The 14,641-nt window shown below is 42.5% G+C and overlaps 1 protein-coding gene and 1 long non-coding RNA gene across 8 annotated transcripts in view; one reads left to right on the top strand and one right to left on the bottom strand.

Annotated features, from left to right (window-relative positions):
- The window catches only part of FOXJ2 (forkhead box J2), a 28,007-nt gene extending 22,607 nt beyond the window's left edge, over nt 1–5,400 (top strand). For all 7 annotated transcript variants that reach the window (XM_019617745.3, XM_085234329.1, XM_085234300.1 and 4 more), the window contains 4 exons: nt 329–430; nt 904–1,104; nt 2,245–2,343; nt 2,908–5,400. In XM_019617745.3, coding sequence (XP_019473290.1) covers nt 329–430; nt 904–1,104; nt 2,245–2,343; nt 2,908–2,996 — 491 coding nt within the window. In that variant the 3' untranslated portion in view covers nt 2,997–5,400. The remainder of the gene's footprint in view (nt 1–328; nt 431–903; nt 1,105–2,244; nt 2,344–2,907) is intronic.
- On the bottom strand, nt 4,741–14,564 carry LOC146545424 (uncharacterized). The gene is made up of 2 exons (XR_014886028.1): nt 14,430–14,564; nt 4,741–10,141 (listed from the first exon to the last, which is right to left on the bottom strand). It is a non-coding gene; the product is annotated as an uncharacterized LOC146545424 (long non-coding RNA).
- Nucleotides 14,565–14,641: the final 77 nt, after the last annotated feature.

Here is a 14,641-nt window from a genome sequence, read left to right as displayed (position 1 = left end):
CAGACAGAAATTCCACAAGTGAGATTCCCTTAAGAATTGCCTACATATTGAGCAGAAAAGGATGATAGCCAGTTATGATTGAAATCTGAGAAGGAAGTTGCCTTCTTATTAGGGATATGGTCATACTAAGTTTGAGATTCTGTTTAGAGATGCAGGATAAGTTCAGGAGCCAAATGAAAAGGGAGGCACTACCCTTGATATTCCAAGGGCAAAAAGATTTTTATCTACTACAGAATTAATATCTTTGAAATGGCCAGTTATATTGTATTAAGGGATGGAGGAAAAGGGTGTTCTGTATTGGAATAACATTTCTTCCATTTCATTACAGCATTTCCCCCTGATTGGTGCTCCAGCATTGATTCCCTGAAGGAGAGCTTCAAGATGGTAAACCGGCTGAACTGGTCTAGCATTGAGCACTCCCAATTCTCAGGTTAGTATTGGCCTAGGGCTGAGGTCTAGTGACTCAGTGACTAGGGACTGTAGTATCTAGGATTTGGGAGTGCAGCTCTTGGGGTTTTTTGTTTTTTGTTTTTTTTTTTTTTCCAACTAAACTTTGGCAAGTCTCATTTTCTCATTGACTCAGCTGTTCCTTGCAACCTAGTTCATGGATCCTGTTAAAGACCGTAAAGCACTTGAACACTGTAGGGATTCAGGGCAAGAGGAATTAATTTATAAAAGTATGTCAGAAGGTGAATGAGGATTTTTCCCTTCTGCTTCTCCTTTTTTTTACCCAAGTCAGTTAGTATCTTAAAAAAGAAGCTCTCCATTATTTCAGTGACTGATCATAAATAATGAAGTTGAGTTTGCGGGGAGAAAGTGAGACTTAGGAGCAGAAGACAAAAAATTTAACAGGAGTGACTGCAGTTTAGTTGCTGCCTTTGACACTGTCCTTATCCTTTGCAGAGTTGATGGAGAGTCTGCGCCAGGCCGAGCGGAAGAACTGGACACTGGATCAACACCATATTGCCAATCTCTGTGACTCTCTTAATCACTTCCTTACCCAGACTGGTCAGCTCCCTCATCTGGTTGGCCCTCAGCAGCCCCCTCGAATCTCTGATTCTTGTGCTCTGAACAGTGGCAAACAGGAGCAATCCATGAATCAAGGTAATTTGCAGGGAAACTAAAATGCCACGTTAATGAAGGACCAATTCTCTACATACCCTAAACTTCTTGCTACCTTGTAGTTAGTGTAGCACCAAGCAGCTCTATCAGAAGCTGTTTATCCAAGCTGTATTCAGTTCCTTGGTTTGTTCAGCCTAGAGAAGAGGAGGCTGAGGCGAGATGTCATCATGGCCATGCTTCCTCATAAGAGGGAGTGGAGGGGCTGGTGCTGATCTCTTCTCTCTGTTGACCAGCGATAGGACATAAGGAATCAGCCTGAAGCCGTGACAGGGCAGAGTCAGTTTTGTTGTCAAGAAAAAGCTCTTCACTGAAAAGGTGATCAGGCACTGGAACAGGATCTCCAGGGAAGTGGTCATGGCACTGAGTTTGCTGGAGTTTAAGGAGACAATGCTTCCAGTCATATGGTCTGATTTTTAGGTGGTTCTGTGTGGAGCCAGGAGTTACTCTCAGTTATCCTTGTGGGTCCCTTCCAACTCAGGATATTCAATGATTCTATGAAATCAGTCTCCCCTATCTGTAAAAAATTATTAGGATGTTCTGTGTCTGTGGCCTACATGTGCCATTATGTGATGCATATTACCAAAAAGCATCTTCTCCAGAAAGAATTGCATTTAAATGGTTAACCTGTAAAAGGAAAAGGGAAGAAATGGGTTTTGGTACAAAATTAACAGTAAAGAATGGCAAGGTAGAAAGCTTGCTGTTCTAGGTGGCAGTAGCTGTAAAGGAGAAAGCTTTTGTGCCTATATTGGAGAAAGACATACTAGACAAGGAATAGAAGAACATGCTCCAAGGAGAGTGCAGCGATGACCTTGGTGCAACTGTGATGGTGCGTGTCATCTAGTATTTTTACTAAATGACTTTATTGTAAACAGTGAGAAATAAATAGTGAACCATTTTCTGGCATTTCTAGATGAAAAGTTTATTTTAAAATAATAAGTGAAACTCCTGCAGGTGCCAAGAACAAGAACCTTGACCAAGCTATAGCTTTTGGTTAGGACCAAACAACTGAATATCTCAGTATTCTGTGTGTTTGAGTGAGTTGCTCTGTGGCTGAGATGCATTCCAATCCGGGCTAGGTCAGCTGACCAGACCATTAACAATTAGTTTCATTTCATTTCACAGTGAACTCCTATGGTCAGCCCCAGCCTCCCCATCTCTTCTCCGGTCCATCTCCGATGTATCAGATTTCTACCCAGGACTCTCCAGGATATAATCGCCCAGGTAAGAAGTGATAGTAAGGCATATTATATCTCTGAACATTTAAGAACTGGTTCTCAAGCCCTCTCCATTTCTTCCAAAACACTCACTAATCCAATGAAGCGTTCAGGGTAGAGAAAGTGCTTGGACTGCCAAGGACTCTTCATTAGGGCTGTGGCATACCTCTAATAGATTTTAGAATTTCAGTGACCTGATTTCTTTCACTTCACATAAATGGCTTTCTAGCCCACCATCGTGGTTGGACAAAGGCAAAATTACATTAGAAGCTTCTGTTGCTAAAGTTCCTTTGTATTTTACCAGCAATCAGCTGTGAGAAAAGTTAAGGAAGCTGAGGCTTTAACCTCAGTAGAAGCTGCTCTGGAGAATTTCATAGCACACTACCAACAGACAGGGAGAAATTCATGCCAGTACTGTTATTGCGTATACTGTTGAAACAGAGGAGTCCACAGTGCCCTTAATGCTTTCTTTTGACCAAATGCCCACTGTGAAAAAGTATGACATTTTTTCTTCTAACTGTTCTTTTTCTTTTTTTTTTTTTTTTTTTTTTTTAACTGTTTTTTTACTCAGCTCATCATCTGGTCCCTCGGCCTTCAGGGCCTCCTCCAGGCACCAATGAGGAAATCCCTGACGATTTCGACTGGGACTTGATCACCTAGCGAGTTACAGACTTAAGAGCCCGTCCTTTGTGAAGGACGTGGGATGGGAGGGAGACATGGGGTGAATAGTGCCACACCACTGTCTCCAGCCTTCCTATCTTGCCTGTATATAGATATATATTCTCTATCTCCGCCAGAGAAGCCACCGCAAGATGCTGCCGAAGATAATCTTTCATTGCGTCCTGTTTTATCTTTTTTCTTCTTTTGTTTATTATTATTGTTGTTGTTGTTATTATTATTATTATCAATAATTGAGCACAGCCCTTCCCCTCCTCTGGTGGCCTCGGATGCATCAGATCAAACCTTGTTGTGTGGTGTCCTGTATAGGGCAGAAAGATAGGTCCTTGCTGCCACAAAAAGACCTCAGAAGGCTGAATCCTTGTGTGCATCTTTCTCTGCCTCTGTCATTTTGCATTTAGCAATCTCTTTTTCCCTTCAAAGCGGACAGTAAATCTGTTGTATTGGATACTGAGTGAGAGTCTAGTAGACCCTGGGAGTCTGTAGTTATGTTATTTCTTAAATGTTGTAAAGGTCAGGAGGCTAAAGGGACACTGTGGAGGGGTGATTTCAGCTCAGTTTCACACCAGCAGGAAAAGTAGGAAAAGAAATAGAGACCCCAAGTGCAAATAGGATAATCTCTTAGGTTGGGAGATAAGCTGAACTGGGGAGGGAAAACCTGAGTTTGGAGAAAGGGGGATGTAGAAAAATGATGTTTCAGCAGAGATACTGGTTTCAGAATGCAGTGCCTCTTGGTGAGGATGAAGAGTGATTTTGAGAGGATCCTGACTGCTCTGCCTTCTGCAGTCTCCAAGGAAGTGAAGCCTACATACTCATCAGGTAAAAAAAAGTAGTTGAGGGTGTTGTGATCCGGCAAATTCTGTTTCCCAGAGCTTTTAATTTCACCCCTGCCCCTTCAAGCCTTTCTTCAAAGTATGCAGTGAGGCTCTTACTTGCATATGCAAACTTAAAAGTTTTCTTACACCGTCAGTATTTGCTCAATTGTTACATAGCCCTCTGACCCTTGTACCTTTTTGGAGACTGTCTTTGTCTGTGGCAATGGGAGCCTTGCTGCATTGGTGTAAATTCTCAGTCAGTGGTCCCCACTTTGTGATTGGGTTAATGGTGGAAAGAGGAAGCTACTGCTCAGAATGGAGGTGAATCAGGAGACTTCTGGTCAAGGAGCTCAGACCCTCTGGTTGAGTAAGTGAGAGCCTCTTAGAAGTGATTTTTGTAAGAGATGCATTAGAAGAGAGGATGAAGTAGAGCTGAACAGCCAAAGAGTATTGTATAGAAGGAGGGGGACGGGTAGGTCAGACTCCTTCAGTTCAGCTGAGGAAGATGATGGAATAGAATGTAAATCCCAGTTTATGGTTTCTGTCAGCAAATTAGGAAAGCAAAACAGATGCAGGAGTTAGTATTGAAATTCCTCCTCCTCTAAGCTCTGTCCTGAGTTACCTTTTTTTTTTCCTGATATGGTTGTTCTGTCAAACCTCTTGTTTCACTTTAGTATTTTGTAAAGCCTACTCCAGCCCTTATTCCCTGTTTATCAGTGAAAGGAACAAGACAGAAATAAAATGTCATGGTGGCTTTGATGTACCTGGGGAAGAGGAGGTAAAAATGTCTGCTCTGACTGAAGGAAAATGGGGAACTAAAATTGCTTTTTAAATTTGCTGTAGGGATAAATCAATTGGGTCTTTGTCAGGGAAGTGGACAGTCTCATTGTATTGGGGGGGGCGGTGGGATGTTCTTTTTTTTTGTTCTTTTTTTTTTTTTAATGTGTGTATTAAGGGGGAGTTCATCAGTGAGCATCTCCAAGAGAAATGAGGAGTCCCATAGCCAACTTCAGCATGGAATTAGCTGTTATCTATGCTGCTTCAGGATGGTAATGATACAACTTGGAAGCGTGTCTGATTGGGTTCTGTGAAATGTGGCACCAGATACAGCCTATGATTGGTGCCAGTTAGTGCTTTGCAGAGCATATCGCAGAGCCAGCCCTGTGGAAATCTGAAATCACTGAAAGAAAAGAAAGATAGCTCCTTCAGCATATGAAAGTCCCCACAATTTGCATATTTATCTCATCTGAATATTGATTTGCTCCTTGTTTGCATATGTAAATACACGCCGGTCAGTGTGCAAATTAGCCTCGTTCCTCTGCCTCTGAAATACATGTGCATTGTCAATGCGTGGGAAGGCATCGGGTTGGCTATGTGGAGCTCCACACTGGTACTAGCTGCAGGGAGTGAAGGGATGCAAACGTGCCATGGAAGTTCTTGCAGGCCCTTCCACAGTGGCATTGCCCACAGTGCTTTGTGTCAAGGGTCAAGGAGAGAGGGGCGTGGTCTCACAAGTTTATTTTTGTGCATGCTTTCTTAATAAAAAGAAAAAGTGAATGTTTATGGTTTAACTCCTTTGGTGCCAGTATTGCATTTCTTTTGACTGCGTCTAACGGGTGGGCTTAATTCCTACATTCCAGTTATCTTGAAAACAAAATTTGGGTGTGGACATTATGAATTAACAGCCTCCACCTATGTGTACATCGCAAATGAGACTTTTTAGGTTGTCAGCAGAGATTCAGAAGTTCTTATGGCTGTGTTTTCTCAACACTGAAATCAGTGCATTTTGGCCAGAAAGGCTGTGAAGACTACGCCAAAACTTAGTAGCTGTTTTTCATAACATTTATTGACCTTGCTCTTTAAAACACTTTGTTAGAGTACTTAATAAACATACTTCTGTTTTTTAGGAGTAGAGAATATTCAACCTTTGGAAACATCCCTAATAAGTCTTACTGGAAGAATTTTTTTTTCTGCTATAAAGCACATCTTTCTTCTGGAGATCAGGAAATGACTGAGCTGGAATAGACCAGTTGTCCGCCTGCCATGGGGTCATACTACAGATTATCACTTCTCAGTTCCAAGTCTTTACAAACTGGATAATCGTCCAGCAACCATCCAATTTTGTTCCATCAGTGATGGCAACTGCTCAAATTCTGGTATCAGAAATAGTGCTGCGAGCAGAAGCACGGAAGTGATCATCCCCCCTGTACTCTGCTTTGGTGAAGCTGCACCTCAGGTACTGTGTTCAGTTTTGGGTCTGTCACTACAAGAAAGACATCATGGCCCTGAAGTGTGTCCAGAGAAGGCAACAAAGCTGGCACAGGGTCTGGAGCACAGGTCTTATGAGGAGTGGCTGAGAGAACTAGGATTGTTTAGTCTGGAGAAGGCTCAGAGAGACCTTTCTGCTCTCCACAGCCACCTGAAAGGAGGTTGCGGTGAGGTGGGTGACAGCCTCTTCTCCATCATAACTAGTGATAGGACTAGAGAAAACAGCCTCAGGTTGCATCATGGGAGGTTCAGGTTAGAGATTAGGAAAAATTTATTTTCCAAAACAGTGGTCAGGCAGCCTGTCCAGGGATGTGGTGGACTCAACATCCCTGGAGGTGTTCAAGAAATGTTTAGAAGTTGTACTAGATAAGTGGACGGTTGGATTGGATGATCTTAGAGTCTTTTCCAACCCTGGCAATTCTATGATTCTATGATAAGTTTCATCACAAAGAGAATGCAACAGGCACTGTAATTATCATTTTTTGGTAACAATTGCTCACAAGCTTTTTAGGCAAGTGTGACCTGCAAGGAAAGCTATGAAATGAGTCACTGAAAAGCAGCTAGGGCCTTCAAATTCTAATATGTTTGTTCGATTTATTGTGATTTTACATGCAGAAGCAACTTTTTAAGGAGCAGTTGGAAAAAAGTCCTGCAAGAGCTGAAGCTTATTGTCTCCCCATATAGCTACTGAAGATGGTATGAGACTAGAGAATCAGGGAATGCTGTGAACATATTAATACAGATTTTACTGCAAAGCAAAAAGAAGAATGAATAAATAAGAAAATACTGTCCACACTATGTTTTCAAGAGCGTTAAAAGGGCTGCTGTGTAGTTACACAGATGAAAGAAGAACTTGAAGGAGTACCAGGGTTTTCAGGAGTGAACAATAAGAAACTGCAAGAAACTGAAGAGGAAAGCAGCATTCAGTTTATTATACCTACCCCAGTGAAGCAGTTATTTCAGTGTGTTAGGGAGCAAGAATCATCATTCCTGTCTCCAGAGTGACTGAAAAAAATAAACTCATAACATTTTAGGAACTGATTGGTTCCTCCCTCCCCCCAGTGTGCGTGTATGTGCAAAATAACCTTCCCACCATGAAGGATAGGCTTATAAAAACTCATTTTTGAAGCTTTAGAGGCAACTGGCTGGTAAAATAAGAAAACAAGAAAATCAGAATAAACTGATAACAAAACACTGTCCTGAGCCAAAGAATATCAGGAAGGTAAGGAATGATAAGCATAGATACATACTTTACTGTGAAGTTTCCTTAAGAAAAAACAAGATCACAATGCCAAATCAGATATCTTGCCTATTGGCATAACACTGAATTTAGTTCATAAATACATATTCTTACATTATACCGTTAGGTGTCAGTGTGCAATCTTTTTGTTTTGTAGCTCCTTCATCTGTTATAAGATCAGCACATTCATCTAGCCAATCCAATTTCTTACCATTCTGGCTATTTATCACTCCACATCAGCTGCTTTTCCAGCTGGAGAAAATTTAGTTCATGAAATACACGATAATACTCTGTGGAAAATCTGTTTCAATGTTCAACCACCCTCAGAATAAAAAAGTGTTTTCTTGTGTCTTTTGGACAGAATTTCCCATGCTTCAGTCTGCCCCAACTGCCTGTCACTATACACCACTGAACCTGATTCCATCTCCTTTACACACACCAATCATACTGTCATAGCCCTTTTCTGCATGAAAGGTATTCCAGTCACATAATCATCTAAGTGGTTCTTCACAAGCCTCACTCTGCTATGTCCCATATCCCTGTAGTACTGAAGAGCTCAGAACAGCATCCAGCACTTTAGATAGGGCTTCACCAATAGCGAGGAAGGGGAGGAACCTTTCCCCACACCAGCTGGCAGCACTTCTAATGTAGCTTTGAGTGCTGTTAGCCTTAATTACTATGATGGGGTAGTACTGGCTCACGTTCACCAGGACCGCAAGATCATCATTCTCCCCAAAGCTGCTTACCAGTCAGTTGGCTCTAGGAATGTATAAACATATGGGGTTATTCCTTCTCAGATGCAGGACTTTGTGCTTCCCCACCTTGAACTTCATTATGTCTGACCAATCAGCCTGTTGATGTTTCTCTGAGTTCCATAAAAACCATCTGGTATGTCAGCCAGTTTTGTATCATCTGCAAACTTGTTAAGGGTGCACTTTGCTTCATCATCCAGGTTCTTAAAAAGTTAAACAGTACCAGAAAGTGGTAGTATTCAGTAGTATTCTACTGCTGAATACTACTACTGACTTGCACCTAATTGGATTTAGCTCTTCTGATAACCACTCTCTGAGTCCAGTACTTCAATCCACCTCACTGCCCATTTATTTAGCCCATTTTCTGTCAATGTGTCTATGATTGTGTTGAAATTAACATTGATGGTAAACCTCAACTGGTCATAATCAATTGACTAAAACCTTACCGCAAGTTACAATTGACATTATTTATTTCAGATTTGTCATTATGAAACTGCAGCAGTCTACTGGTTACAAGTTACACCCATATAGTATCACAGAATCATAGAAGGGTTTGAATTGGAAAAGATCTTATATGCTGCCTTTAAGCAGCTCTGCTCTGTTCTTCTCTAAGGTTTGCCTCTCATTAACCTCTTTGACTTAAATCTAGCAATCAGGCAAGCAATATAAAACTGGCATTCTGTACGCAGGGAGGCAGAGCTTTACTTTACATTGTGGCATACATCTGCATTAAGAATCGGCTCCAAATATTCCTGCTCATTCTTGTGCGAGCTGCACAAAAGTGTTCAACACTCTCTTCCTAGGCAGGTATCTGTCTGCCCCAATGCACGGCCCATTAGGGTGGACTTTCTTCATCCATACAGCAGGGTATGGACCTCTGCTTCTTGGGCATCAAGATCCAATATAAAGTAATATGTGTCAGCCCCTCTTCAGAGAGGCAGAACTAGCTAGCAGAGATGAAAACAGAATTTTCACGTTTGCATACTTCCACTGTCAGTTTGGGTACTTAGCTCACACCAGTCATGCATTGTCATTGCTTCTATTATGTATTTACTCATATAGCTGACCACATTTTTTATTTTTAAAATGGCAAGTTACTTTTAGATCTGCCAATTAAACTAGAAGTTTGCTGTTTTGTTCTTAGTAATGTCTCAAGGAAATGTTGCATATACATAGATGGCTCCAAAAGTAATGCCTCCTACTTATTTCTGTGGAAACCACAACAGATAAAATGAGCATAGTAACTCTGCTTGATAGAGAAAATTCTCAGCTACGAGACAGTATTTGTCAACATTCTAACCACCATTAGCTATGCATTTTCATCAGCAATGAACAAGAGCCAAAATGCCATGCTCTCCAAAACCTGCACCAGAGGAGGTGACCCACTGTCACTGAAACACAGCATCTATCACCTTACTGTGCTCACATTCACTGTTAGTTTCCATAAACGTTCATCAAGCATTGATGAATGTCAATGGATGCCTTTTTTTCCACGTGAAGGAATTCAATGACACACTTTTGCTTCATATGTACTTGTATGTCGGATGCTATTTTGTTAGATTGCACCACTACTGCCATCTGTCACACGGCAACAAAATGTAACAGAATATTAGCATGAAGGTTCAACCTCTACTGCTGTAACACCAACATCCAGTTCTGACATCATGGGCCAATATAGTAAAACAGGAAGAATAACTTTCAGAGCTGCCCCTGTAAAATGTATAATATAGTTGTAGAGGAAATGCTAAGGCACAGCTTGAACAAGTAATTAAGCACCTGGTGGGAAGGCAGGGCCAACCCAGGGGAGCTCAGGTGTATTGCACCTGAGTGACCATAACTGGTGGAGCCGGGAGGGGGAGGTGGAGGGAAGTATCTCTGGTTATTCCTGCATATGTGAGGTTTTCTGAAGGTATATAGTTCCTTTTCCTTTATTTCTGTGTTCATTGTTGTGTATGAGTGTATCTTTACTCACTGTAGCCTGGGATCTTGCTGTTCTGCTGTCATTTCTGTGTTTTCCATTGTTTATACTCTTCTGAAGTTTGGAACTGTATCCTTTGAAGGAGAAAAGGACTTAGGTTAACAGGATCCTTGAATTCTGGTTGGATCTAAAAATAATAGGAAAGTCAAGAAAACTGAAGTCCAACTTAGATGATCTGGGAACCTCAGATCCTCAAGAAATAAGACCAATAACTACTCAAATTAAGAAAGCCTGAGATAAACTGATGAGGTTGCCACCACAGGAGTGGCCCCCCTGCCCACACTCTCACTATGTGTGGTAGTGTGTCTGTACATGGCTGTAGAACTCATGGATTTATTACAATGATTTAAACAGAATGCAAAGGGACTGTAGTGGTTTGGCTCCTAAGACTGTAGGACATGGGAGCTGAAAGTGTGGTTCAGTGATTTCTGGACATGCATCCATCACCACATGTTCAGCCAAATTTTACTAAGATTACACATGACTATAATGCATAATGATGAGAATCATTCTCTAATTCAATGGATAGTGGCTACATGTCGAATCACGTGGCCTAAATAAAGCAATGTCCCACTAAATACTGGTCCATGGGCTTTGATGGAGGAACTTCAAAATCATATTAGAGGACTTGGAATGAAGAAGGTGATTTATGATGCCACTTTTGAGAGACTGGACCTGGCTAAGTTTTCAGCAGGAATGAAAGACCTCATCCTAGAACAGGCACCTCCTCACCAGTATGGCCTACTGGTGCCTGTATTTAAGCCCTTTCGTGACCTCAGAGGCCATTATCCAGCGAACATTCCAGTTGGTGGCTGATCTAGAGGAAATGGAGCACGTATAGATCAGGCACAGTGTCTGGACAATGGGAGGGCAGAGGTCCTCCCTGTAACTAAAACTAGGAGACCTGCCCTGCAGACATTTTGATAGGGGCCCATACAGGTATCCTAGAAACAGATGTGCAATATTTAATCCAGGCTGGTATTCAACTTTCAAAAACTGATTTCCAGTCAATCATGCCCTCCTCTGGCTATGGAATCAGCTGGAGGAAAATCAAAAATTTCAAAACACCCCCTAAAAAGCAGGGGTAAGAATAATTGAATGAGTACCAATGAGAATATGGAAAAGAAGAAGAGGCCTTCAAGCAAGCAAAACTAGCTTTTAAATAGGCCCTGGCACTGGGTATATTCTGTCGTACCCTTCGAGTCAAACTAGATCTCCATGTGACTCAGAATAGGTTCAGCTGAAGCCTATGGCAGTTCCAGAATTCCATTTGAACCCCAGTTGGATTCTGGTTTCAGGACTGGCATGGAGAAATGAGGTAAAGTATGATTGAAAAACTGGCCACCTACTCTGCATTACAGGCAGTACAGCCAGTAACCCAAACAGCTGAAGTTATAGTTAAGATGACCTTACCAACTCAGGGTTGAGTGACAGATCTGACCCACCTTCCTAAGACAGGAGTGGCCCAAGCACAGACAGTGGCACAATGGGTTGTCTATCTCAGCTGGAGGAGAAGTCTGTCTTCATCACTGTTGAAAGAAGAGCTGCAGAAGATACTAGGCCTGCTGATGTACCACAGTGATGAACCAGAAGAGACAGTGGTTGCTCCACCAGCGAAGTGTCTCCTTCAAGAAGGGAAATATCCCACTCCTGAAGATGTCTGGTATACAGATGGGTTTAGAAAGGATAATCCAAGCAAGTACAGAGCAGTAGCATACCATCCCTCCAAACAATCTGATTTGAACTGGGAAATAATCAGAATAGCCAATGGACAGAACTGTGAGGTGTGTGGACAGTTATAACCAAGGAACCTGGTGATGGTGTCCTGAATATCTGCACAGATAGTTGGGTAGTGTACTGGGGACTCACTCTTTGGATTGCACAGTGGGCCACCATGAATGGATTATTCATACCTGACAGATATGGGGTAGAGATATGTGGTTAGACATATGGACCATACATGTCTACCACGTTTCTGGTCACCAACCTTCATGGTTACAAGGAAACAATGAAGCTGACATATAGGCTTGAGTCTGATGGACTGAAAATTCACCCTCTGAGAACATCGCCTGCTGGTTACAACAAAAGATGCAGCATGCAGGACAAAGGACAATGTGGGCAGCTGCTAAAGCAAGGGGGCTGCCCATACAACTCTCTAATGTTGTCCAGTTATGCTGAGACTACAGTGCTTGCTCTAGGGTGAGACAGATTGTTGCCCAAAACAACAGCCCATCTTGCTAGAGGACACAGTCCTCTCTAATGGTGGCAGGTCGATTACACTGGGCCCCTTCCTTGGTCTGAGAGGGTGAGATATGCCCCAATCTGCACTGACACAGCAAGCAGGCTAATGCAGGCCTATTCAGTGCCACGAGCAAACCAGGCATATACCATCAGGGCTCTCACCAAGTTTATGGCTGCCTAGGGGACACCTCAAGTCATCGAAAGTGACCAAGGGACTCATTTAACTGGTGCAATGGTACTATGCTGGGCAGAAGAAAAAAACATCGACTGGAGATTCCACCTGCCATATAATCCAACAGGGGCAGGCCTTATTGAATGCTATAACAGCAGTCTTAAGGCTGCCTTGAAGACAGACTCTCAGTCCCTGCAGAAGTGGACAAAGAGGCTCTATGAAACTCTGCGGGACATGAATGAAATGCCTAAAGATGGCAGACACAGTGCCTGGAAGATACTGCAGATGACACGAGGCCTCCCTGCTTAGGATTCAAATTATGGGCACCAATAACCAGGTAAGACCCCAAATTGGCGATGAAAATAATCTTCTCCCTGCCTCTGAAAACTTAGAACCAGGTACCCATGGAACAGAATGGCCTTGAAAGTGCAAGAATGACCAAAGTGGTGTGGCCTATTTGCTACCTTAAGGGAGACTGGTGGTGGTTGAGGGATTTCTAATCCCCCCAGCAATGTGTACATGGCTTGCAGACACTGGGTCAACATTCTGGTTTTCATCACTATGGGGACCTTAATCATGTCCCTCTGACAAATCAGGATTCCCCCTTTGGTATCTATTATAGCTATGCAGTCTTAGATATTGGGACAAAGGGGATTGTACGTATGGGCAGGACATTCCCCAGCACAAGCCTAAGTGTTGACCTTGGACAGGAACATGGCCTCTATCTTGCTGTGATGGGCAGTTGTACAAGCATTGCTTTGTACTGGATTACCATAAAGGAAAGGATTTACCTTTAATCTGATCAATTATTGGTTCATGATATGGAGGGGTGGAGTGTAAAGGAAATACTAAGTGACAGCTTGAACCAGTGATTGAGCACCTGGTAAGAAAGCAGGGCCAACCCAGGGAGCTCAGGTGCAGGCAATGTACCTTCTTGACCAAAAGGGATGGAGCCAGGATCCACCTCCTACTCAGAACTCATTAAAGGGTTGGCAGTGGAGGTATCTTATCTGGAGATCCCTCTATACTTGAGGCTTTCTGGAGGTAAGCAGCTTTTTTCTCTGTGCATACTGCTATTGTGTTTGAGCAAATCCTTGCTTGCTGTGGTGTGTAGGATCTTGCTGCTCTGCTGTGTTTTGGAAATTATCTGGAAAGCATTGTTGTGCTTTCCGTCATGTTACAATAGTTAACGTATGTAAGTAACAAAACATTTTAATGTTTAATATTTTTATTAAGATGGTTAGAAAAAAGAGAGGAACAAAACCATAGAACTAGCAGGACCTTAGACCTTGTTTTTGTGAAACTAAAGCATCAATTTGGTTTGATGGCAGTGGCTGTAATTCTCAGTGCTCAGAGTATTTTTTACGAAGTTTTTCTCATTTTGTTCTTAATCCTTGACAGTAGGATATATGTCTACAGAAGTGTGTACTCCTGAAAGTGATGGCATGAATAAGGCATGACTGTGAAGCAAAGGATATTTTTCTTATAACAGTCTGAAGAGCAATAATCAGAGTTAAATATCTGATTGCAACTCTATACATTCAATTTGAAAAATGTGTTTATGTCAAATGGAGTTGCAAATATACCAAAGAAATATATATATTTTTTGTAATCTTGAAACCTATTCTCACATTCCTTTTATCAAAACAAAGCATGGCTGCATATTTTCTTGCTGTTCATGGGGCTCTGTTTAGTTAATGTATCAAAATGCAGAAAGCTATTTATCATAGCTTGAGTTGGCTCTGCACTGCATCCTTCTGGTGTCCTGGTTTCAGCTTAAACAGTGTTAACAGTAGGCTGATGGTTTAGTTTTTCCTGAGTGATGGGTGTAGGTCTGGGGCTTTCCCAGGCACACCGTGCAGGAAGCCCGTCCACTCCTCCTGACAACCTGGCAACCTCTGCTCCCGGAGCCAACAGATATGGCCCTGCAGCAGCCCACGAGTCCTTACCAGCACCCAGCGCCGCTCTTCCGAATCCCGACTACTTTCTGCGCCAGTCCGGAACCTGAGCTAACCGGAAGAAACTTGAATTCCGTAGAGCGCCCGCAAGACTTCATCAGCCCGCACCAAACATGGCCACGTCAAGCTCTGCGAGGGGGGGGGGGGGTAGGGGGAGTGACGGCATTGCCAAGACCCAAGATGGCGCCGGCTCCTATTGTATT

Source organism: Meleagris gallopavo, chromosome 1 (genome assembly GCF_905368555.1).
Source record: "Meleagris gallopavo chromosome 1, MGAL_WU_HG_1.1, whole genome shotgun sequence".
Classification (NCBI taxonomy): Eukaryota; Metazoa; Chordata; class Aves; order Galliformes; family Phasianidae; genus Meleagris; species Meleagris gallopavo.
This window is presented reverse-complemented; position numbering and strand designations above follow the sequence as displayed.